Source organism: Lethenteron reissneri, chromosome 30 (assembly GCF_015708825.2).
Source record: "Lethenteron reissneri isolate LAM-NWPU_2019-01 chromosome 30, ASM1570882v1, whole genome shotgun sequence".
NCBI classification, from domain to species: Eukaryota; Metazoa; Chordata; class Hyperoartia; order Petromyzontiformes; family Petromyzontidae; genus Lethenteron; species Lethenteron reissneri.
This window is the reverse complement of record NC_083808.1, coordinates 15735428-15762399: the sequence shown is the minus strand read 5'-3', so window position 1 is coordinate 15762399 and position 26972 is coordinate 15735428. Positions and strand designations below refer to the sequence as shown.

The 26972-nt window shown below is 41.6% G+C and overlaps 1 protein-coding gene across 1 annotated transcript in view; it reads right to left on the bottom strand.

The window, feature by feature from the left end:
• LOC133349601 (WASH complex subunit 4-like) overlaps positions 1–21789 on the bottom strand; it is a 93659-nt gene extending 71870 nt beyond the window's left edge. The window contains exons 1-13 of the mRNA XM_061563167.1: positions 21655–21789; positions 18178–18317; positions 16610–16663; positions 16433–16498; positions 14342–14387; positions 13950–14017; positions 11630–11712; positions 10942–10984; positions 9342–9445; positions 6251–6371; positions 3878–3995; positions 2846–2973; positions 1473–1636 (exon numbers count right to left, since the gene is read on the bottom strand). Coding sequence (XP_061419151.1) covers positions 1473–1636; positions 2846–2973; positions 3878–3995; positions 6251–6371; positions 9342–9445; positions 10942–10984; positions 11630–11712; positions 13950–14017; positions 14342–14387; positions 16433–16498; positions 16610–16663; positions 18178–18317; positions 21655–21703 — 1184 coding nt within the window. The 5' untranslated portion in view covers positions 21704–21789. The remainder of the gene's footprint in view (positions 1–1472; positions 1637–2845; positions 2974–3877; positions 3996–6250; positions 6372–9341; positions 9446–10941; positions 10985–11629; positions 11713–13949; positions 14018–14341; positions 14388–16432; positions 16499–16609; positions 16664–18177; positions 18318–21654) is intronic.
• Positions 21790–26972: the final 5183 nt, after the last annotated feature.

The window sequence follows — 26972 nt, the reverse complement described above, 5'->3', positions numbered from 1 at the left end:
CATATGACTGGTGTGATGATTAATGCAAGTGTTTACTGAGTTTCCATAAAGTAGAAGAAATAACTCAACTTATCTATCTTTTTTATATATAAAAGTAAAAAATTGTCTGTTTGTGGGTTTGTGTCTGTTCGCGCGCTTGCGAACGATTTGCCTCTCCAACGGTGAGGTTTATGTTACAAAAAAAAGCCAGGTACCAAGTCATAAGCCCCGCGGCGAGTAAGCACTATTCCTTTTTCACATCTGTCAACTTTCAATTTGTTTAATTAGCGATTTAGTGCGATTTTTGTGCGCTATATATTTATTTATGACGCGTGCATGACCATACCAACTCACTCGCCTTTGGTGGGGGGGACGGCCCATGCCAAGTCGCACGCTTTCGGTGGGAGTGAAGGGGACATTTTCCTTCGCGTTAAAAATGCTATAAAAATACACTAAACGCTCAGGTAAATTATTCACTGTGTGATGCCCCCCCCACCCCGATGCGTGCAGTTATTACTACTACACAGTCGCTAGATGCTACCACTATAGGCCGTAGATATTACTGCAGAGCGGCAAGGGAGATCGTGGCTGGGGGGGGGATGGTCAGGGGTAGCAGCCCAGCCCCAGCCTGCCAAGGTGCCACCTCGGTCAGGGGGACAATCTAGGCGGGGCCGGAGGCTCTGCACGGGACTAGGCCTCACCACGCCACTCTGTCAGGTGAGTACTTTGTGCTATAGAGTCGATAAATACTGCTATAGAGTCAGCATGTACTACTGTAGTGATAGCAGGTACCACCAGTCGGTATGCACTGCTGTAATCATAACAGGTACCACCACAGTCAGTATGCACTCTGTAATCATAGCAGGTACCACCACAGTCGGTATGCACTGCTGTAATCATAGCAGCTACCACCAAAGTATGCACTGCTGCAGTGAAAGCAGGTACCACCACAGTATGCACTACTGTTCTCATAGCAGGTACCACCACAGTATGCACTGCTGTTAGATTTTTAAGAGTACTTTTAAATCTTTTTAAGACCCGGGCAACGCCGGGTACCTCCCGCTAGTTAAAATAAAAAATGTCCGATTTGTAAAGTTAACTTTTCATTTTTCAATACAGAATTTCTTCTCGTTAAGAACCAACCCTAAACTTAATTGGTGTGTGCTGATTAAGGTATGGTTTTTGCAATACCTTCCTTGATTTGAGCTAACTTTTCACTGGATAAAATTTGTCAAGTGCAGCTTGTTCCACATTTATTCTCATTCTCCGCATTCCAAATGTATTTACTACAAAATATTCAAAGGAAAAATTGTGATGTTCTTATCGTGTAGGATTCGTGTTCTGGAAGGTCATATACCAGCTTTGTAGTCATCCTATTGATATAAGCAAACATCTGTCAATGAAATATACATCACGAAATAATGTTTTACAAATTAATGCATTAAATACAAGGTGGCAGAAATCAGCAGTCGAGACGGCAGTGGGTTGCGTACTTGGGCAGAGTCTGAGCCTTCTGCTGCAGGTGTGCATCTCTCTGCACTGGCACCGCCTGCAGAGTCTTTTTCTCCACCAACTGCTTGTCAGCCGGTTGTACGCGCAGAAGCAGAAATTTGTCCGCAAACCACACCACGTTTGCCACCAACGTCACTGCTGGCATCTGCAGGAGACAAGGATTGTTTAAAAATCCCGCTGTTTAGCCAAATAGACCAGAAGGACAAGTGCTGTTTGCTAATATTTACTACTTAGGCCCATAAGGTTTAATAACCAGCAGCATACATTGACCCCTATTTCTCATGAGCATTGATGTTTATACACCACACCAGGTATTTATTTAAGGCTGAGTCAATCTAGATGTTGGAGTGAGATCACTAAATTGCTACTTAAAAACAGTGTCATCATCAGGAATGCTTGTTCAGTGTGCTCACATGGCTTTTAGCCTGCTTGGTCACCAGGCCATCTCCATCAATTTAGCACACTTAAAATCCTGTTTTGTGCTCAGGAAGCTGTCAGGCTCATTGCTCTTACATCCCCTTACATGTATCTATTGTTAAACACGGTCTAAGCAGATGGTAGGGGGTGGAGGGAGAGCAGGTCAAATACAAGCGCCAGACTACTCAGCCAGTCTTATGTTTACGTTGTGTTATCAGAATGGGTAATGCAATACATTGGGCCCACTTGTGCAACAGTCACTAAATATAGAATAAAGATATACAATTAATATACAGATGAACATCGCACATGTGTAAAGGAGTTCCAGTCAGGTTAGTCTCGTAACACTCGTTCTTTATTACTCTTCAACGCGTATAACCCGCAGTACGTACCAACCTCCATGGATTTACTGTTGAGGTGCCACAAACTCCCCTTACCAGCTCCTTTGATCCTCTGCTCCTCCATTATCAACTTTGTCTGTCTTTCCACTAAACCCCTTAATTTCCCCAAACAGTCCTCCAATCAACCCCATGTTCACACTTCACTTTTCCTGGGCTTTTCCAAATGAATCTCTGCGCCAATCCGATCTGAGTGTTTCACTACCGTCCAATCAAATTGTGTGCTCAATTCGTCAGCTCTCCATGTGACAGGTCGCCAATAGGAATTAAGCAACTTATTTCAACTCAAGTCATTAGACCCAGGTGTGCATCAATTGTTTATATATTTGCTTAACAGGATGAAACAAGAACAGGCCCTTTCCGTAAATATATTGCCAGTAAGAGTAAAGTCTATACTTCCGGAAAGGTTAAACTCTTTTATTTTTTCATAATTTTGATACCGGCAAAAAGGGTCCCATCGTTACTTAATAAGGTATGCCTCTCAGCATCCCTTACACATGTATGAACAAAATGCACCATTGGTGTACTGTTTATGCTACCTTCTTGTACACATCCAGCAGGGACCGGAAGAACTTCTTGTCCACAGTCCTGAAGATCTGGAAGTTGAGGACAAACAGGCAGCAGGTGCCGACGTACCTCTCCCTCGGATCGATCTCATTGGGCTCACCTGCACCGCATGACAACACAACAACACGTAGTCTATTTGTAACTATAGATGCATTGCATACTCAGAAGCCAATGCACTGAGACAACAAATTTGGCAGAATGAAGTCCAAGCCCTGGGTCACCAGCAGAGTTGAAGTGTGTGTTATAGAGGTGGCCAGGAAGCATAGGCCCCTCATGCTGGAACACTAAGCTACAAATAAGATCCTGGCTTTGAATCTCACCAGCCATCCAGTACTCAATAACTTGCCATCCTGAAAAATGTGTTATGGTCTCGGCAGTCATTGATGTCTAACAAAACAATGCTTTCCATTTGGACTTAAAGGAAGATGTCACCCCCAACATAGCTGCTCGTGATGATACATACCTAGCCTGCATTTCTGGACTACCTGACACGAGTTGACAACTCTGTCAATGCGAACGAAGACTATCAAGTGAAGCTCAAGCATTTCATTATAATACGACAGCGATGCTCACCATGGTGACAACAGTACAGTGTTTAAGTCAATGACGACGTTAGAGTGTGCTTTTATGGCAAACTTGGCTGTAAATTGAAAGTCTTCTGCAGTGTTTGAAACAGACAACCTTGAACTCACTATGTAGAAATCTACAAAATAAGAGCTATTTGTTTCTTGCTTTGCAGCTTCTTTTAATTTGGCTGAGCTCAAATTTTTTAAGTTATTTGACATAAGAGTCACACAGTGAACTGCTCACAGATATGCACAGCCAAACAGTACAAAGCAAGCTGGTTGGAACAAGCCCTTTTAGAACATTGAGCAATGTTCTAGGACACATCCACAGGCCACTGCTTGCAAAAGTAAGTAAAGTAATTATCAGAAGATGCCCTTTTATGTATAGTCACTATAGCCACAATATGGGTGTGATCTGTGAAACAGAATATGGTTTACCAAGCTTCGACTCCAATGCGGCGAACATGTTCCGAATGTTCTGGGTGAATTCCTCAGCGAAGGCACTGTTTTTTGAGACAAGAACTGTCCCGTTGTCAAACGGCTGCTCGATGCAGTTCTGAAAAGAAAATACCACCACTTGTTACGTCATTTCATTTAAAAACAATACCTTCTGCACATTGTCAGTGTATCATGTCTAAAGTCAGCATGCCTATCTTTAAGCAGGACTCGCATAATAATGCACTATTACTGGTTCCTTAGTACACAGTCCTGAGGTTTTGGACCTGCTGTTAAGGAATCCCTAGACTGTTAATATGCATTATTAAAGAGTTCACAAAAGGAAACAGGATTCACATGGATAAGTGCCTCTGGGACCATACCAGTACCCATCCACTACCCATCATCCTGCCTTGCTGCTATTAAAGGGATTGGAAAAATATTTTGTAGCAACTGTAAATGATCCTCAGATCAAAGTTTTTGGGAACGACTGATTTAAATCAAACATGAGAGATGTAAAGAGTATGCATTTTATTATGTTTGAGATGCGATTATGATAAAGAAAACTATTGAAAAGGTCTCCTTAAAACAGACATTTTTAATCTCAATGGGAACATCACCTGGTGCTAATTAAAATCGGAAAATGTATAATCACAAGCAACTTCATGATCCTTAATTGTAAGCACACAATGAAAACACAAGTTCCATTTAAACGCACCGAATAAACTTGGTGGACAATCAAATGCTTCATCTGCTGTTATGGCCCTTGTTAAATGTATGCTTCAGGGTCTTCAATTTCTACTTTAAAGTGTTTCCAAAAGCACTGTTGTCATGGGCAGCTATGATACTGTCACACCCATGCAGACTAACACAGTAGCATGTGTACAGACCAACAGACTATCAATTATCACTGTATAAAGCTGCTCAGATGGCCTGTATTCTGGTTACACACATGCCGTAATGGTTGAAGGCATGCCCAGCAGATGCAGAAGAATTATTGACGTCAATTGAACCATGAAGGGGGATTTAGCCAGGCAATAGATCTGAATGACCTTCAGTAGGATTTCAGCAAATAGACTCAAAACAGCTATTTTAATCAGCAGCATAGTTGGCAAGGGCACATTTTTAAATGTCATTATTTTAACAAATCAGGACAGGGGAATTATGGCAAAGTGCTTGCCTCACAATGGGTTGTGAGTTCAAAGTCATGTCAGGGATTGATTCAGTTGACCATCCCACCGTGGTTGATAAAATGGGTACCACTCTGTAAAAAGTGAACTGTGGTGAGAGAGCCCTCCCCATAGGAAAGTTGAATTGTCACCACTTCGTTATGGTAATTTGAGCATGATGCACTTTCACACCGAACTACGAACAACTCAACCTTAAAATAGAAGTGCACCTCTGCACAGCAATTATGAATTGCATTCCTGAGGCAATGATGACCCCTACTGAGCTTTATACATCACTACCGATAGCCATTCAGTGCCAAGCAATTCTTTACGATATAAAAAAACTAATGATGGGTGTCCCTCCACAGCATGAAATACATGATGATCAGAGGTAATATGAAACGTCAGTCTCTGTCTGCCGGCTCGAATTAGTAAAGAGGTGTGATCATCGCTGTGGACAGCCCTGAGCCTAGAATGAAAAATGAGAAATTATCATGGGTACATAAATTATAAGTGAGTCTCTACATAGCACGACCATCGATGACTTGCTACGAAAGGCTACTTAATTTAATCGACCATAGACAAAGTAAAGCACTGGCTCGGATGTGAATGAGCAACCTTCAACTGTAAGTCAATTTCTCCAACCACAGTACCCACTGGTCGGATATATAATATAATGCATTTAGTATATTCTTTACAACGACTTGGGGCAAACCAGCCTTTTATTTAATAAGTGATATCTTCTGACGACAGCCAAGTAATCAAGGTCATCATCAGTTACCAATTTCCCCACCGTTGTGATATGACAAAGAGGGGATATTACAGATGAATGATGACAGAGCTCCTGACGGTTGTTAAAACATGTCACGTGTTAATAACTAGGTGTGCCCCAGGTTAATGCCATGATTATCCATATTTGCAGCTGCACAATTTGTATTCCTATACAATGTGGTTATGTATGTGTTCCTTATAGTAACGATGGCTTCAGTCCATCAAAATGTCCCTAAACTCATGCTGCCACTCAACAGTGTTTGTTGTTAGACATCCTACACTTGAGCACCACATCAATGGTCCTAAGAATGACTCTGTATCCTCAAAGTTTCACCCAGGTGTTCCACCCTGCTACCATTTAGCTTAAATCTCATGACCTGGAAGAGTGCACGTTTGCTGGTCGCGGATAGTGCAGCAGAGAGGGGCACATGGGCACCTGCAGGATCAGGCCGTCCAGGAGCTGTGCCTCCAACTTCATGAGCAGCTTCTCCAGCGGCCGCAGTTTGTCCACCTGCACCTCAAAGCGGCTGGAGTTGTGATGCACGGACTTGAGCAGCCTGCACAACGCAGCCCACAAGAGGCCGGAGTGATAGACATGAAACACTTTATGTAATACATTTGTTATTCGCGCCATCTTAGGACACAAGGCTATCACAAAGGCAGTACGTTTCATGGATGGATATAGAATTCTAGTAGAAGGCGTTGTTGCTGTGCGGTTTTACCTAAATAAATCATTTGAAGATTTATTTTATATTTGCAAAGCATGGTCCATAATGCCGGCACACATGGTCTACCCACTTCGACAAATGTCAAGGCACTGTGAAGTAGTCGGCACATAGGTTTATGGTTTTTAGACCAATAGTATTAACTAGGGTGGCCACTGGGCTTAAACCATGAGCCTCTGAAACAAGTGGTGAGCGTTCTACCGCTTGGCTATGGCACTGAGCAGAATGTAAAAAAGCTCCCTTGCAGGCCTAGCACACATCATCACTGTCATCAACATTGGCTGCTTTATAACCGATAGCTATGCAGTTTTCAATTTTTCAAGGATTGAGTACGTTTTTTTAAAAGCTCCACTTTTGGAGCTTTGAACACAGGTTGCGCAAAAGGAAGTGTAAAAGCTTCAGGATCTGTGTTGGCAGTGCTATAGAAGCAAATGCTAAACATATTTTAACACTTAGTTATTCTCAAACAACACTGGAGATAAAATATATACGAAAGCTAAAATTTTACCTAATGGCCCTTCTTTAGTGTAATAATCTTTGAAAGCTCTGAAGAAGTACCGTTGCTCAAACGTTTCTAAATACACGTGTAGTGACTAACTTGGAGACGATAAGACTTGGAGGCACTTCTTTATGAACAAGTACCATCGGGGTTAACACTCTTAATAATTAATGAGTCCATCTATTGTCGACGACGCTACTCATCCAGGACAGTTGGTAGGCTGCCTGACTGGTGGCGCCCCGAGATTGTGAAGACGAAGACGATGACATGAAGGATGGTGAAGACGACGAGAAGAACGGTAACAAAGACTTCAGCAGCACGACGGAAATCCCACTCCAACAACAGCCCCGAGGTCCCCTACAGGAGCCCTTCTTATACTGTCAGCGAGACCTCGCTCCGCTCCCGATCACACCTCTTTCTGAAACCTACGAGTGGGTTCTTGGTGTGCCCCTTCTGTGACCTTTCCCCTAAATCCCCCTCTGGTGTATATCCTGGCCTGCTGACGTCAGGGCTGCCGTACGCCGCAGATCCCCTTCCCTGCCAGCAGCCAGCGCTATGCTACTACACTATGCCACTACACATGTGTAGTGATGTTAAATAGATTACTACGGCGCGTAGCGCTAAGTGCTGTAGAACAAGGAAATATGGGTGCAGAGGCTAGCACACTGTGCAGTACCATACAGTGGGTCACTGGGGGCATGGTACCAGGTGCTAGCAGAGAGAGGCAAATGGGTCCTATCGACAGAGTAGGGGATTGCAGCCAATCCACCAGCGCAGCAAGTAATTGCCATATAAGTGTTCACTGGGGAGCGTGGTGCGGGCTGCTGGCAGAAGGGGGCATATGAGGACGAGTCACCCCGGCATTGGGTGAAGCACGTGATGGGCCGGGGTGAGGAATGTGGGGGAAAGTGACTGAGGGGACACGGGGAGTGTAGCCAGGAATCGTCTAGAGTTCCCGAAGGGGGCGTGGATAAGAGCGAAGCCAGGCAGGTGGGAGGTGCAAGGTCGTCTGGAATCTTCGGGGATGTTCCAGAGGTAAGCGTGGCCGAGGGTGGAGCCAGGCCGCGCCGAGAGGGATAAAAGGGAAGCCCCGATCGCATATCGGGGCTGTCTGCAGGTGAAGTGGAACCCAAGTGCTACACCTTCGTCTCCGGCGTCGTGGGTCAGACAGCACGTTGGCGGTTCTGACCCGGTTATAGTTACCCCGTGTGCGCAAGAGATAGGCGTGTTATAGTTCCGTGTGTAACGAGTGTAAGAGTTAGGTGAATGGTAGTCCCGTGTGTAACGGTGTTATGTAGTGTAGAATAAACGTTGTTGCCTCCTAAATAGTGTCTCCGAAGTGACTCACTACAATCTAGATTTGAAGTTTTCGTGACTGCAGGGATCCATACTCTTTGGTTCTTTCGGTAAAGTCACGTAGGTATAAAATAAAATAAATTAAATCACGAGGTTTCAGGCGCAACACAAGCGTCTGTCATCAGGTGGGACAACCACAGCAAGAAACAATTGCTGAAGTGGGCCACTACACATGTGTAAAGTTAAAGGAAGTACTGATAATAATGTTGATAAGTCAACAAAAATATATCCATACCATTAAAATATAAAACAATACACACTATATAAGCCTCACCAAAATAATAAAATACGTATTAGTGCTACCACGAGTGCAGTTTACAGCAGGGACAAAAGCATTCAAAACCCACTAGTCACGCTGCACCCAACAATCGCCACTCAACGAATAAACAATCTTTTTTATAATTCAGAGTGCATTTCCTCCATAGTGGTTAATTCTGATACAATTCTAAATGAACAGTAACAAAGGTAAACAGACAATTGCTACCCTGTAATGATTTCCTCATGTCACAGCTGACGAAAGGGCATCCACTAGAAGGAGCTCTAGAGAGCCCCTCGAGATGGTATTTTGGCCAACTCTTCCACAAAACCCAAATTCCCATCACTGCCAAACTTACAACAAAAAATACCAAAACCGATGGGTAGGTTTGTTTAGATTGTGGGCAAGTGTGGCCAAGAAATACCTCCAAATGGATTATTTTTTCTAAGACAATTTAGACTGTGCTGTGTACCCGCACAGTTTTCCCACATGCATTGGAACACCTTGCGTGTTTTTAAGCTTGTGTGGGATTGCATGTTGCAGTGTGGTCCAATCAAATTTCAGTCAAATCCCCTAAAAAATGATCGGCTCCCTTAACGGACTGACCTGGCAGCTGGTTTCTATTTGATTTACACTTAAATAAGTGCACCAAAGTGAAAATGCCATCTGTGCAAATGACAGCATTCATTACCTTTTGTACATCGTCCAGTGATCCTTCAAGGTTGACTGATTTTCAATTATTTCATCCAATGTGACCAGCACCATCAGGAGATCCCCAAGGTGTTCATACACAGTCTGCAGCAAACGACAGGCGCCTCGGTTGAAGCAGTGATTTAAATCTATTGTAATAATAACACTACGACACTATGTGTTATGCATTGCCTATACGTTGCAACTGGGTGCAAGTTCATTCAAGCCATATAAATCATATTCCTGCTCTGTCCGGTTCATTAACTCTAGCCTCAATATGCACTGAAAAAATAAGTTGCTTGCATTATTTGTGCTATCTTCGAGTTTAAGCTAATTTGTATAGCCTCATAACCTCACACATAGTTTTGCTCTGGAAATAACATTCCTAACACATATTTTAAAAACATTTCACATCTCCACCAACAAGTTCAATTCCACTATTACTCGTAAAAAGTTCATGAAAGCAAATCGATATGAACACTGCCCAAAGCTGCTCCAAGCTCATTTGATATTGAGGCAGTTTACGTGACTTGATATCGAGTGCTAATTCCATACCAGGTTTTATTTACACATTATAAAACTATTTTTTTTCTGCTGATTTGATTAATGCTGTTAAATTACTAATCGTGCATTTTAACCCAAAAAAAACTCTTATGAATACTTATCATGCCTCAAAGTTTTGCTTAGATTTAAAGCTTTTATACATGTATACAAAACATGGTCGTCGATGGAAAATATAGAACAAAAACTGAAAAGTGTACAAATAAGAATGTGGAGATGCATGTTTGCAATAACACGAGACAGAAGAAGAACACATGGGAAAAAGGGAACAAAACACAGGTTAATGACATCGTTCCTCAAGCATGGCGAGTTTAGGGTCTTAAACCCAGTCACCAATGACTGACCCCTAAAAAATAAAAAATTTGGTTTGTGATTGCAATTCTGTTAAGAAAACATTATTTGACATATACCATATGGAATTACATTGAGAGACAGTAAGAGAATACGTGGCTTAGAAAACATATGCAGGGTAAAATTCAAATGGTTAAGAAAAGTAGGCTTATAAAGGGCAGGTTTGCGAAAAGGGATGATGGCTGATGGTTAAGAATTATTATGTAGCAGCCAAAGAATGGAGCACATGCTATAAGACATCCAGAGGTGGTGGAACGATGAAATTGGAAATGAAGAAGCTATATGGATTGTTATATCCCAGAAACATGACAGGTGACAGCTGCTTGGGAAGACCTTCATCCTGACCATGGCTGATGATGATGAAGCATGTATAAACTCTCAGATGCATTTCTATTTTAAATTATAACCCAGGCCATTTGCCATGATTATGTACATTTAAACAGTTTGTTGACTGCATCTCACAATAATGAGTATTCTCTGATGCATGTCAGGAACAATACTAAATGAACTCGTCACCTGCTACATTGCAAACATGAAAATATAATTTAGCACTTTGAATAATATTTTGTACTGTTGACCTGACCAAATTTGCCATGCACTAAATTTAGCCAAGATAAAGACCTGAATGTCTAAACACAAATCAAAAGCTGTGTTCAAAAATACAATTTTAATAAAGAGAAAACTAATACCTGGAAGTGTACTGATGATACGTTGATTATTTTCGGTGCGGTTCTGAAAAGCATACAAAGCAACATTAAAAACTTCACCATTTAGTGCTCATCACTGACATTCGTGTTGTTCTGTGTTTTTACGCTGTTAAATACTCAGATCAACTTAACTGAAATAGTTTTTGTTGCAATCATTCCAGGAACATCATTTACAGGCAGACACAAATGGCCAGGTGGCACTTTGTCAGTATTCTCAACTTGTAAAGTTGCTCATTCAAATTCCAGTGAGGAATTGATTCAGCCCATCATCCCACTGGGGTTGATCAAATGTACACCACAATGACCATTTCATGAGCAGTTATCGGGAATTGCCCTTCGGTGAGGGAGAGACTGGTCACTTCCACTGGAATATGGAATATAAACCAAGGGCTCAGGACTGCCAAAATAGATGTGGCATGTCACATTCTTGTTTGAGCATTGAGGTATGTATTTTAGCACATGATGCACATGAATACACTATCAAGACTATTTTTCTTCAAATCAAATACAATTTAATATCAAGCACAGATGCCAAGAGTTGTCCAGTAAAGCATGTCCAATTGGTTAGGACAGCCTGAGTGATGTGGAAAATGGTGCATAATTGGCTTGGTGCCTCCTCTGATAACAGCGTGTCAAATATAGGGCTACACTGAAAAAAACACCCTCTTACTTGCTGTAGGAGTACAACGATGCCATCTGGTGCACGACGTTCATAACCACCTCGTAGCAGCGATTCACAAAGCAGGACAGCTCCTGTGAATAAATGCATGTGAGTGTAGCAATGCTATGTATGTAAGTTGAATTTCTTTTGCACAGTACGTAGCCAACCGTGCTAATCGGAGGTGCACAATTGGCTGGGTCTCTCCTTACAGTGTGTCAAATATAGGGCTACAATAAAAGATACATCCATAAATGTGTTCACATTTCATGCCGTTAACAGATTTCATAACGCACAGCTGAAAATAATATCTTGTATATTAGACAGTGGCTTTAAATATAATATCAACTTATCATGTGCAAAGTATTCGCTCTCAAAAATCAAGAGGCACGAGGAACCATAGACAAACGGGAAAGCAGCCACACAGTGAGCCGGTGCCAAATATTCCCCAATCTCTGTGGCTCTCTATATATCAAGGTGTTATCAGCCATTAAAGAGTGTTTACATGTGGGAGGAAACCGTAGCACCCAGCGAAAACTCATGCACACTTGGAGAAACACTATCCCATTCAAATGGCAAAGGTGGAGTCCACATTATCGCTGTACTGCATTCTCCTGGCAAGCCACGGTACAGCACCATGACACCCACAGGAAAGAAGTTGTACAACATTTTTGTGATTCACCAACTCTCGCTGGATTACAGGAGCGCCACCGCAGCCCGGCTTAAAGATACATAAACATGGAAACAAAACAGATGGTAAAATCAAAAGACCTTAAGTGGAATGTCTGCATACACTCACAATGAATGTAAATTAGCTGTCTGAGCAGCAGCATTCCTCATCTTGAGGACAAATATTAAAGTCTGGCTCGTGTATACATTGTAATAAACTTTCCGCACGTAGGTAAAAAGAAAACCTACTGGTTTTAGGGAAAAAATTGGCAGGTTTTGAATTATTTACATATTGCTCTCACCACGGGAACATGGAATGTACAACACTGGCTTATAAATGCCAATTGAGGCGAGTGACTGCCTTTTTTGCACCGATAAGTTAAAGTCAAACATAAAAGCGATTTCCTTCTGAAATGAGCATTGGGGCGGTGCTCATCTATTGTTGACAGCCCCGAGCCAGTGGTGAAAATTCCGCATTCATATGACAGAAGCGAGGATTACCCGCAGGATAACCGGTGTTCACTTTTCGCGTAGTTATACTCATGTTATCGACTGCAGAGAAATGATAGGCTGAGTCAACCCCTGATTTAAACTTGCAAACTTTCGATTGCGAGCTGCTCGCTCTGCCCCTGTGCTCCTGAGAAGTAATGATTGATCAAGTTCCCTTCAAATGGCTGGTATGTCAGCAAGCTCCACCTAAGAGCCAACAACTCCAATTTCACCTTCCACGAACAGTAAACATAAAGAGAATGTACAGTAAGGAAGGTTAGCATTCTTTGATGAAAAATAGCTGCTTGTGATGACATATATGAAATAGATATTTATAGTTTTTAAACGAGAAAATGTACAAAAGTACTGGATTTAGATGCACACAGGTCTATATTACATTGATTTACTAGATTGTGTGGTCAATTCAGTTTATACAGGTAGTCCTCTACTTACGATGGAGATGCGTTACGACGACCCCATCGTAAGTCAAAAATATCTTAAGTCGAAGATGGCCTAGCCTACCCAGGAGTCTTAAAGAATGGTGATAATTTAGCAAAACAGAGCAATTTACAGTACCGTACTGTATAAACTATATACTGTATGTATTTATTAATTACAATGTAAAGTAAAAAAACAAGGTAAATTCTCAGCCTGCCACTGCGTTTGCCTGCCGCGCGAAATTTAAAATATTTTACAATTTTGTCGTATCGCTATCGCCATCGTAAGATTGAAATATCGTAAGTCGGACCATCATAACTCGGGGACTATCTGTACCTGTAGAGTTGTAGGAAATCGACAATGGTTGTCTGTGCTGAGAATTTTCAGCACAGACTTGGGGCTGCTAACAGAGAAGAGATTAGCTTTTCTCATTAGAGCACAGACACTGATATTTCATTTGTTAAGTATAAGACAAGAAGGTACACATATCATTTGTTGGAAATTCTGGCAGGATAATTAAATACTGAACTTCCCCAAGTACGTACTCTGACTGCACTGTTCTGCATAGACTATCTCAGAGCTGAATTTTAAATTAGATTTTGAAAGAGCTGCATGGAAGTAGCTACGATGAATCGTTCTGTGCGCCGTACTCGTCACACTTAATACAAGTGGACGTATCTCGCCAGTCAAAGTGAAGTTTCATTAATGGAAAAATATGTATGCAAATGAGCTTCACCTGCAGGAAAGCTATCATTCGTCCCATTTGGATTTGTGCCTCTCCTTCTTCCATGCCACCCTCGGGGCCTTGATAAAAACACAACCGCACACTGTTTGTAAGACATTGCATTCTTGTGCACATTTGTATGCAACTGTCATTATGATCATGATAATGTCCACCTTCCCATGTATTAACGACGAAGATCTCAGTGGGAATAACTGGTATGGTGTGGACATTAGCCCATAAAGTGTAGTTTTGGAGTAAAAAAACGACATACAGCACAAATTAACTTTAATTTATTTTGACTTCTATACATCACAGCTATAAACATTATGGGACGTCAAATGAACGTGTGAGATTTATACAGTTTTATTTAAAGTATGCTACATAGAATTTAAAAAAACACTTACAACCCTCTCCATAGAACAGAAGTCCATTGTAGAATGTTGTTTCTGCCTATGGACAAGGATATAGGACAATGAGGTTATGAAATATGAAATGTTTTGCAACCCATTTAATAAAGATCAACCACACACTGTAGAATTCAAAAGCAGCAATTATGTCTCAAAGAAAAGTATAAACTGTATTTAAATGCTCAAACCCAGTATTACATAATTTTTCAGTTACAAATAATTGTTACTTTCATTTTATAATTAGCAGTGTTTTTTTCCCTTAAAAAACATTACATTCTGATGATCCAATAAACATAATAATAAAAACACTAAACCAACCTTTACGGCAATCAACACTAATTATACCACAAAGCCTGGATAATTTAGGTATACTGCTTTTGACAAGCAACTTTATTATCAAAATAATTAGTCATGTTCTTAACACTGCTGGATGAAGGTCCCACACCATGATCTCGTCGTTCCCCACTAGCCTGCGATACCACAATCTCACTGCTAAACATGAACTCTACTCATCGATCCATCTCTTCAGTATGAAACAAATTATTTCAGAATCAGAATATTTATTTCTACTGGAGGAATCCGATGAGCTGTAAAGCTCTTTTTCACAGATGTCCAGAATTGCATAATTTTTAAGTTACAAATAATTGTTACTTTTCATTTTATAATTATAATTAACGTTACAACAAACAACAATACAAAAACACGAGAGGAGTGGAACGTATAGGAAAGGTAAAGAAATCAATTAAAACATATACATACAAATACAACTAAACTATATATTTTTTTATCTTAGCAGGTAACTTATTTTATTTGGTGGTGCGCTGGCAGTGGTGCACAAACAATAATAACAAAAAAACTCGCATTTCTCAATAACACTGCCTTAAAAGGAAAGCTATATATGTGATGTTTGAGGCAATGGACCTTCTTTGATGTACTTTGAAGAAGGGAAATATCCCACGTCATCTATGCATTGATTATCCTCTTAGGCATGTTCTCAAATTACGCTGCCATTCCATGACCAGTCTCGTCCATCTGATATCGGCCTTTCTAACAATGTGGCCTGTCAAAATTCACTTACATTTTTTTCTTAATAGCCAATATTATGGCTTTCATTTGCACTTGTTCTATAATCCATCTGTATCTCATTATGTCTCTCAATTGAACTCACAGTATGCAGTTCCCAATTATACTTGTATATTTTTCAGCTTTTATTCCATGTTATTTGAGATGTACACACCCATTCGCCTCTAATTACATGTAGATTGCAAAATATTATTTTAAATTTATCATCAGAGAACTGAAGAATTATGAATTTAGAGTTCAAAGTTCATAGTTCATTTATTAGGTATAGCCCTGTGAGCCATTCGGCTCTTGAATCGGGTGCAACCGCAACAAACAAAAAACAAAAACATAAACAAGAAAACATCTTAAAATGACTATGTGCAAACAGATCCAAAGAAAAGTCAGCAAAATATTGCAAAAAAAATCACCATACACCAACCCTGTGCAAATATCCCAGTGGGGTACAAGTCAAACAACAACCACCACAAGAAAACTTAGATTAAGGCCATCAGTCTAACTCTGTACTACAACAAACATGGCCAAACCAAAAAACTTTTCGAAAATCACCAAAATAAAGCCATAAAAGCAATGAAACAGTGGTCATAGGAACTGTGACCGAATTTTCACAATCAACGACGTAAACAACATGTACTACCAAACTCTGCAGCCATAGCTGGCTGCATGAGTCACTCCACAACAGTAGGAGCATCAGTCGGAGTATAAACATGTATCAATGCACCTTTACGATCAGCACACTAAATCAAAACACAGATCATACTTTGCATACTTTGCATACTTTGAGGCCAATCAACCACAACGTTTTTTTAGATATGTATTTTTTTCTACCATTGACCACATACACAATCAATCAGATTCTAGAAAAGACAAATTCATCATCAAATACCATTATGCCTAGTGTTTCAATATTACCAAGTTTAATGTCATAAAATGGCAAACATGCAGGTATCCAGGCTATCAAACAAACCAAAAACCAAAGACATGCATGTAAATGCTAAATTGTCTTACCTCATGCCTCAACTTGTTAATCTCACAGCAAATGGCTGCAAATACTGTGATAACTTTATTCAAAACCTGAATAAGACAAGCAGAAAGGAACAGTTTGTTAAGTTGTAAGTCGTCACTTATTTGCACTCTTAATTATTCTTGTCAATTGCTACACGTTGGTGATATGAAAATACATACCTTGTTGTCAGTCTTTATAAGTTCCAACAGTGATGCTTGTTCATATGGAAGAAGCTGCAAACAAAGCACATGTTATTTAAATACAGTTATACCATGACCAACGCTGTTATATCGAACATATTAAGTTTTCAGTTTCAGTTTCATTTATTTGGTATAGCCTTGTGATGCCATTCGGCTCTTGAATCGGGTGCAACCGCATCAAACAAAAACAAAAACATGAACAAGAAAACATCTTAAAGTGACTATGTGCAAACAGAAAATCCAAGAAAAGACAGCAAAATATAGCAGAAATAGCACCGTACACCAACGCTGTGTGCAAAAATGCCAGTGGGATGCAAGTCAAACAACAACAACCACAAGACAACTTAGATTAAGGCCATCAGTCTAACTCCGTACTACAACAAACAAACGAACATATGTGTTGGCTATACACGTTTTACTTATTGAGGTACGTTTTCCAGAACACGGGGGTGAAGTTTAGGCTCTAAACGGTTTGGCGCTGCTAAGATTGTAATCTCCGCGTTGATGCTGTGGATGAATATATATAGTATGTATGATTGAATTTTAATTACCATGTAAGTTTTTTTCGTGTGACGAGGGAAATCGTGTAGAATTATAAGTTAGGCCAAGAGGCAGGGAGTGCTAATTTCAGACCCAGGAACAAAACGCTATTTTTCCCATGAGGTCTTATTTGTTAAATCCGGTGTTGGCCAAAACTGCATTTTCCAACAATGTAACCCACGCATTTGGTGAGATATTACTGTATATGAAATTAGAACTTGACTTAAAGCTTTCGTGACTGCAGGAATTCATACTCTAATAAAATAATTAAAAATTACGACGTTTCGATCGCAACACAAGCAATCGTCTATATTTCTTCCTGCCTCAGCAGTCCGCCTGCTGTATTTTTTCACCTGAAGACGATTGTTCGTGTTGCGATCGAAACGTCGTGATTTTTTATTATTTTTCTATCTACGTGACTTTACCGAAAGACCCAAAGAGTATGCAATTATAACATTAACATTCATTGAAATACTCATAAAATTCTTGTAATAATGTAATAAAAATGTATGCATTGGATGATTCAAGATAACTTTCAGGGGTATTCCATGAGATGGTGTGAATCACTGGAGAAAAGACTAATAGCATATTTGGAAAACATCAGTATCTGATGAAGCTCAAATTTTTTATATTAAAGATTAATATTTACTTTTATAGATAACACCTAGAAAAAATTGCCCTATATCGCCTTTGGTGACCTGTGTATACAGGTAATTTCGTTTTTATTTGAAGTCAAATATATTGTTCTTCTTCATGTGCTTCATGTGTGTGTGGCTGGTACAGAAACGTAGCATTCATCCCTGCCAGGCTGTCTAATCCTTATCCCAGCAAAGTATTGTTGAATTTTCCAACAACTAACTTTTGTCTACCTTTACAGCCAAACTGGACCTGACCTGGATAACATTGTGTGCTTTCATTCTTTGGATCAGATTCAAAACCGTGAAAAATGCATCTGCCAATAACATGGCTCCTCTAGTGACAACCTTGCCCACATAGCCACACCACACCTGCAAGGCGACTGGGTCGAGTGTGAAGTCCCAGGAGTCACCGATGGAGTCATCCAGGGCATCCTCTATCCCCTTCAGCTGCGACACATAGTCCTCGAGGAAGCGACCAAACTTTTTGACTTGTACCTCCCCGAGCACCTCTGTGTATTCAAAACAGGTAGTCCGTGTCCATAAACTCACACGACCGGAATTCACATTAAAACCCCACACCAGTTTTATGAATGACAATGCCTATGAGCTAGTAAACACGATAGTCTGTTTTGTGCTAATTTAATCATTTAGGTCAATTCGCCAAAGGCTTTTGAAAACAAAGTTTTTCAGCAGTTTGAGTTTTGAATTAATTTGATTTGTTGCACAGATGATTCCGTTTAGTTACTTTCCCAGGTATTTTACAAGGGAGATCGATACTGCTTGAGCACAGGGACAACAAAAACAAAAGAAAACATCAATATTGTAGAGAATTAGTACAGGTTCCTGAAGGAATATTGCACAATTAACAAACGAGGCCTTTACGGCCATAAATACACACGAATAGAAAGAGTGCAACACTAATTCTGATTCTAAGTTTGTTGAATATTTAGGACAAGGGAGCCATGATTTGGAGAATTGCAGTTTTACAAATTCACTATATTTCAGGAAATCAGAGTGATAATGCTTTCAAATAAACGAAATGTAATTTTCTCGAGAAATTTTAATATAACGAGCAAAGTGTCGCCTGCATCTGGACTCTGCACTTCGCCAATGACAATTAAAATGTTCAAGTCTTTAATACAGCTGCAGCACAAAAAGTGAATTCAGTTATAAAGTACAGCTGAAATGTGAGGCATGGGAAGGTGGGCTGCTCAACTTTGAAGTTGAAATGACATTACAAAAGTCTTACAGTAAGCAGTCTCTAAATATTAAGAGCAGCAAGTTCTTAGTCTTTGCGGTCACAGATCACTACTTGGTAAACGTCTGCACACAGATAGTCAAGCAGTTCACCTCTTGAACATGAAGACTGCCTGCATATTACTATCTCCACCCAGAGATGTCAACAGAAACCGATTCATACTATGAGGACTAATTTATATGTACTGCTTTAGTGATAGGTATCATGATTAAAAAACAATGAGGACCACACTGCATACATGGGGTGACAGAGGTGGCCGTGCCCATATATCTGACCACAAGCCAAAAAATAAGTAATATTTTTAAAAAAATGTAAAAACACGCTTTTATGAAATGTACTAGTCATAGCAGAACTCCACGACTCCAGGAAGTGGCCCCGAAGCTTGCCATCACGTAAGGGAGCGTGGTGATTTACAGCCAACGTCAGTTGAGCGTGGACAATTAGACCCAAGCCGAAACATAACATAAAAAAAAATTAATCCGTAAAAACAAAGTTTTTCACTATAAAATCCTTTATATGCGTGGCGGCTAGAGTCCTCTCGTCCTCTGGCTTGAGATGGCTGCCACCTATGGGTCAGATGATTGCCTGGCAGCATTAAGCAATTGGTAATTAAATATAAAAAAAAATTCCTAAACAGTGTAAAATTTTGAAAAAAAAATTCACGAAAATTAATTGTCATGCACAACGAGTCTGTGTGGAAAATGTCAGCTCGATTGGATTACGGGAAGTGGGTTAAAAAACGACCGAAAGATGTGCATGGTCATAAGCAAGCAAGCAAACACGCAAGCATGCAAGCACGCAAGCAACCAAGTGAACTTAATATAAAGGATTTAAAAAGAATGTTAACAAATTTATTTTTTTAGAATATAGTATTGTCATCAGTATGACATAAGTACGTACCAAGTTTGCAGTCCATACCACATTGGGAAGTTGGTTAAAATTGAGTTACAAGATGTGAGGATACGACAACAACAAAGCGTGTCAAAAATGTATTCCTGCTGAAGCAAGCGTTAGGTGGTACAGTACTTATGTCTTTCCTACAAATTGGTACTAATTGTATCGACCCTTAAAGGATGACAAAGTTGACACTTGAAATAGCTACATCCTTAGAACATTAATTCCAACTTGTGTCCATTGCTGCGTTCACCCACCACGTATTTAAACTACCGCATGCAACCTGTATTTAATGTTGGACTGCGGGCGTCGTAGTAAGGAGCTTACACATGCAGCAAAGTATATTTGTGTCCAGTACTGTACTATGCTCCCTATCTTCACCAACCTGTAACAAGCCAACGATTGGCCACGTTACACATAATACAGGATGTTTCAAAAAGATGGACCCGATTTGAAATCGATATATCTCTGAAATTGGCTTAAGAGGAGGTCCCCATTCAGTAGTAGATTGACATTAGGGTTACATGCATGTGAGCAGACAAACACAATTCGAATTTATAATCATTGCCTTGCCTGAAAAAGGCAAATCTATCTATACTCTTAGGTTTTTTCGGTAAAGTCACGTAAGTAAAAAATATTTAAAAACTGATAATAAATGAAAAAAATTAATTAAATCACCACGTTTCGGATGCAACACAAGTCTCCGTCTTCAGGTGGTGTTGCCTCCGAAACGTCGTGATTTAATTGATTTATTTTCATTTCGATTTAACGCTTTCGTGACTGCGGGGATTCATCTTCTTGGTTCTTTCGGTAACGTCACGTAGAAGGGAAATAATAAAATATAAAACATAATAAAACACAAGTCTACTCATTCAGACGCTGTCTTTCCGACAGCCCTGTTCTTCACCCGAGGACGGCTGCTTGCATTGTGGCCGAAACGTCGTGAGAATTGTATTTTGTTTTATTTGTATTATTTTATTATTTCCCTTATTTTCATTTACTATTATTTTATTTTTTATATTTTTTTCCTATGTGACTTTACCGAAAAAAATTAAGAGTATGAATCATTGCAGTCACAAAAGCTTCAAATCTAAACCTACCTAATGTTGTATGAGCAAAGTTTAGGGAAATGGCCCCCCATCCCTAAACATCACATGACAGGGTATGACAGGGTTACGTGACCCCCCCAAAAAAAAGTGCCCACGACTAACAAAGCAGGCAATCTGCTCTCGCCACACACACACACACAACCTTGAGCGGCGTGACACACAAAGCAACAACGTGAAGCAGCAATACGAGAAAACGAGACCACCGACTTTGCTTCCACATCCCACATCTCAGCACCGCGGCAATCTTACAACGCGCGGACTAGGGCCGAGGCAAAGGTTCGTCTTCGTCGTCGTCATCCCCCGTGTAGCCATCGCAGACTGTAGGGGCAAGTGCTGTTAGCGAGCAGCTATGAAGGCCGGCACGCCCGCCCGGCCGTCTTTGTCTCCCCCAAGTGGCGCCGTTTCACTCCACACACCGCACCGGCTACTCGTGAGGCCGAGCCGAAACCTCCCTCCCTCCCTCTCTCTCTCTCGCACGCTGTAGTTTTGCTGCACGTCTCTACAAGTGGCTGGTCGCGAGCGAGCGAGAGAGTGCGAGGCGTTTGAGTGAAGGCGGGCGGAGAAGGGGACGAGGAAGGCACTCACTGACGGAGCCGTCATCGAAGCGGTCAAACTCCCACCCCTCAGCCGCCATCGCTGCCGCAGCAGCAACAACAGCACGTGACACCCCCTACCCACGTGACACCCCCCCTACCCACGTGACACCCCCCTCGCCACGTGACACCCCCCCACCCCCCTACCCACGTGACACCCCCCACCCCCCTAGCCACGTGACACCCCCCACCCCCTACCCACGTGACACCCCCCTACCCACGTGACACCCCCCTAGCCACGTGATTCGCGTCGTACGTGACCACAGACAAAGATAATCCGACAGCCCTATTTACAACATGCTGCAAATTCATTAGCACCATTAACAGATTGTTGGGGCAAGTGCTATTATGCAGCACCTATGAAGGCTGCCACTGTGGCATTCGAGGGGGTGGGTGGCCAACACCACGCTCGACTGCCCTTGTATCCCTAGTGGATATGTTTATACACCACCGCACCAGGTACTCGTTTGAGGCTGAGTCGACCTAGGGGAGGCCCACGAGCGGTTCAAATAATCGTCACTGGTGCATACTTGTCAACCCCTTATCAGTGCATACCTTATTACAGACCAATTCAGGCCGTTTTGGTCATCCCGTGCTCCTATTAAATCTCAACGTTCATCCAAAAAAGTCCAATCACAAGGGAGAAACACAAAAAATAGACCTAAAGTTTTTTTTTTACGTATTGAAACTGCTGTACGCCGTATGGACCTGAAAACTAATTTCCCTGTACAAGAATACGGGGTAAGGGGCCGTCCATAAATGACGTCACGCACCGAGGGGGGGGAGGTGTGACGAGGGGGGGGTTGAGAAATGTGACTTCACATCAAAATGCGCAACTTTAAATACATATGAATTAACTATAATTGTTATAACAACGCTAATTTGGATCATTTTCATTATTAACTATTTGATTATTCAAATTTACTAAGGTCACCTTTTATTTATTCCATGAAGGAGCATTTTTCTTCTCCATTGCAGAATGGAGAAGCGTACATTTTGTAAAAAAAAATTAATGATTATTATTAAACATTTTGATTCTAATTATTTTACCAGGGCTTTTTCATTATGTTATAATTGTACTCTCCATTTTGCTTCGTTCTACTACAAAGTTTCAAGTATTTTTGTTAGTTATAATTACTTTTATATTTAATAATTATAAGAGAATTTCAATATAATATTCTGAACATCTGCAGTTTTAGTTAGACGTTGAATATTTTCAACTGAATTTTATGCTAAATTTCAGCTTTTCAACGCCTCCTTTAGTTTAAAGTGATTTGAAGCATGTTTAATTTTCTAAATGCAAATGTTTTTTGGAGGGGGGCAGAGCTTTGTGACGTCATATTTGAGGGGGGTCTGACTTTTTGTGACGCCGTGTGACGAGGGGCGGAGGGGGGGTAAAAAATCGGCCAAAATCGCGTGACGCCATTTATGAACGGCCCCTAAACCGTATGGGTTGACAAAGTGTGCTGGTGTTGTCCGTGAGCAGGAATCGAACCCGGGTGGTCAGGTTCGTAGCGCTAACCGCTCCGCCAACGCTCTAGCACAGGTGTCGGGAACCTTTTTGACTGGGAGAGCCATAAAAGCCAAATATTTCTAGATATATTTCATTGACAGCCATATAGTATTTTTAACGTATAATAAGTTAAATGTCTTACTTTTAATGCGACTTCTGGTCACGGGAACCGTGACCCGTGAAATTTTATCTTCAAAACTAATTTCTGTTTACTTTAAAATGACACCGTATTATTAAGCAATATCACAAGTATTTTAAAATCAGTTCCAAACTGATTTTATTTATTATTATTATTTTTTTCAACTCAAAATTGTCTGGGAGCCATATGCCGTCACCGGAAGAGCCATATATGGCTCGCGAGCCATAGGTTCTCGATGAATGCGAATAGTGCTAATTGTGAAATGCGTGGGAGGTGGGCGGGGGGTTTTCACAATTAGCACTATTCGCATTCCTGCATTTCCCATAAATATGCTAAATTCCTCTTCAAATGCAAATTCTTTTGTCAAGGCTCTCTTCCTCCTCCCTCACAGCTTAAATAGACACTCCAAGCCTAAGACGTGTCATTTAGACTCTGTCTTATCGACAGACATGTTCTTCACCTGAGGACAGCTGCTTGCGTTGTGGCCGAAACGTCGTGAGAATTATTTTATTATGTTTTATTTTTATTATTTTATTACTTCCCTTCTACGTGACTTTACCGAAAGAACCATGAAGATGAATTCCTGCAGTCACGAAAGCTTTAAATCGAGATCTAATATTACTTCACATTCACTGATACTAAGAATGATCACTTAGTTTTAGGTCAATAGAACCAACCTCCAATTCACCAATGCCTAGAATCACCACTTTGCTTTATATCAATAGACACCACATCTGATGCAGCACTCTGTTTTGCGCCAAAACTATCCAGCCACCGCATGCCTCGCTTTCTGTCTCCCTCGCTCTCTGCTCAGGCTGTTTCGCCAAGGTGGCGAGATGTTAACTACCTTGCCTTGTATACAGGAGGTCGTGGGTTCGACCCTGACCCGTGTAATTTTCTCTTGGGCCTCCAATTTTCCCTCTAAATTTAGAAACATGCGTTTACAATATTTGGCTGCTATAGATTTCCGCGTGCTAAGCCACTTCATTGAGCTATCATTTGGTTACCAGGTCGCTTTTGAAAAAGATAAATATAGCTCAGTGGGCCTCTCAGGCCTTCATCCTTCCCTTTTTCCCTCCACCTAACCTCAGTATGCCGCCGCTGATCTTCACATCACCTACCTTGAGACCAAGCCATATTCGGCTTTGCCAATCCATGCTCCCCTAATAACTACCCTGAAACATAACGTCCCATCGAATTCAACCCTCCTAATGCCATACCGCGGAAAAAAATGAGAATACAAATAACAATCAATAAAAGGAAAGCTGTACAATAAAAAATAATAGATATTCCAATGATAGCGTGTATTGCATAATAATAACTGGAAAAGGCGAAGAGGGGAAGAAGTAATGAGGGATGAAGAGAGAGACGAAAAAAAGTCCTCTTCAACATTGTAATGGGTCTTGATATCTTAACCAAATATTTTATGGGGAGCCCCTCAGCTTCAGGGGGGGCGGGTTTCCCAAGGATGCTCAGCAGAGTCCGTCGCACCACGCGGTCGATCTTCCTGACTGATGCGGGGATGGTCGCCGGATGTCGCTCACAGTTGGCCCTGTGGATCGAGCGGATGAAGCTAAACTCAATGCGCCAGCAGATGGATGTGCGACGGGTGCAAGCCCAGAACTTTTCAAGGTTACTGATGCCCTAAAGGGCAGGTGACGATGAGTTCAGAGACATATGAATCATGAACGTATGGGTTTTCAAGCGAGAAGGCTGAACATTCAAATGGTGATTTCCCAATGTAACATATACACATTGCGGTGGCAGAACCTGGATGACCTTGACAGGTCCCTCCCTATGGTCTATGCCACTTTGGAGACGTTCAAAATGGCACTTGTGAACAGTGCAGCCTTGCCAAATGCTCTACTTTCCACTGGGTACACATAGCGGTCTTTGCCCGAGCCCGTTCATTTGTGGCCTGGGCGGCAGCAGAGGTTACTCTAGTGGCCTCTATCACTTCCTGCAGGGAAGTTAACTTGTGGCTGAAAGATGTCGACCATGAGCTCGCGCGGGTAGGTGTTTTGGCCAGCTGATGCTCAGTCGGGGGTGTGGGTTCCCGCCCGTAAATCAAGTAGAATGGGGAGAATCTCGTAGCAGTTTGTTTTTCATTGACTACTTGGCAGAGCATGGTCTAAATAGTGTGATTCAGCCTTATCAACCATCCTCTTTGTCTGCGGGTGGTAAGATGAGGTGCGCAGCTTGTTAGTGTCCAAAATAGCACATACCTCCTTCAGCAACTGGAATGAAAAAAATGACCTTGGTTGGGCAACAAGAGTTCGGGGAGGGGGGGGCTTATCCATAACATACCCATTTATAAAGGCCTCGGTGATGGATTGTGCCGTCTGGTCTGGGAGAGTCCACACCATAGGCCAACGGGGCAAGTATTTTGCCGTGACCTGCAGATAACAATTCCCTTGCGGAGTCGTGGGGAAGTGACCCAGGATGTATAGGGCAACTAACTAATTTACTCTAGAGACAGCAATGGATTACAAGGGAACTTTGAGAGTACAAGGTCTGCGTCTTGGACAATCCTCACACACTGCTACCCAGCGATGAACGTTTGTAAACATACCCAACACTGCGCTAGACTTTATGTCTCCCAAATGCATGATCTGCCACATGTCCTCTTCAACCCTCCTGCGCCATGGACTGGGAACGACAATTAACGCATAAAAACTGCGAGATTGCGTCCCAATGCATCAGAAGACCCCCCCCCCACCCAACGACAAAAGTGCAACACGACCGACGATCGAGATGCAGGCCTCTTTGTATTGATGGAGTCCCCAATGGGGTTTGAAGAAGCATTGTCCTCCTGACCTTCAATCCAGTTGGCCTTAGTGTATCCCAACCTTTAGTCCCCAAGGGCCGACTGGTCTTCTTCTGGCCCCCGCTGATACTGGAGCAATAACCCAGCTCCCTGCTGGGTCAGTCTCCTCACAGCATGAAGATCCTGTCATACACGCACACCCTACCGGGGAGCTTAATCGAGAGTGCATCTGCGTTGGAATGGCAGGCACCCTTGCGAAGAGCAACATCGTAATTAAATTCCTCCAGTTGCTCAATACATTGCTTCATCTAGCATGATGGCTGTTCAATTGGAAGAGAGTATTATTGTATATCCACGTGGTCAGTGCATACTATGCATTTCTGGCTGTAAAGGCGCAGCCGGTTTAGGTGCTCCTCGAATGAGCGACCAAACACAATAAAATTTGTCCAGATATGAGCCATGTATCCCACTGGAGACCCGCTAATCCTAATTCCATCAACCTTTGAAAAGTAGTGGAATCCGTCATTAGCCCCATGGGCAAACAGTTACATTGCAGCAGTCTCTGGGGTGTCCTAAATGTTGTCTTTTGTCGGGACTCTGCATCGACAGGAAGCTGCCAAAATTCAGACAAGAGGTCGCAAGGGACTGAAAAATGTTTCCCCTGCCAGTACATCTAACGAGTCGTCAATATACGACAAGGGATAGGTGTCAGCCAACGCCACCTTACTCAGCCGTCGGAAGTCCACACAAAACCGTTGCAAGTCGGAAGATTTCTCTGCGAGGACCACTGGCATCTTGAGATCGCAGTTGCATTTTGAGGCTATATACATTTAAATTAGTGTTGATGCTCATTTTATTATCCTATGAATAACAAATGAGCGCAATATCCTG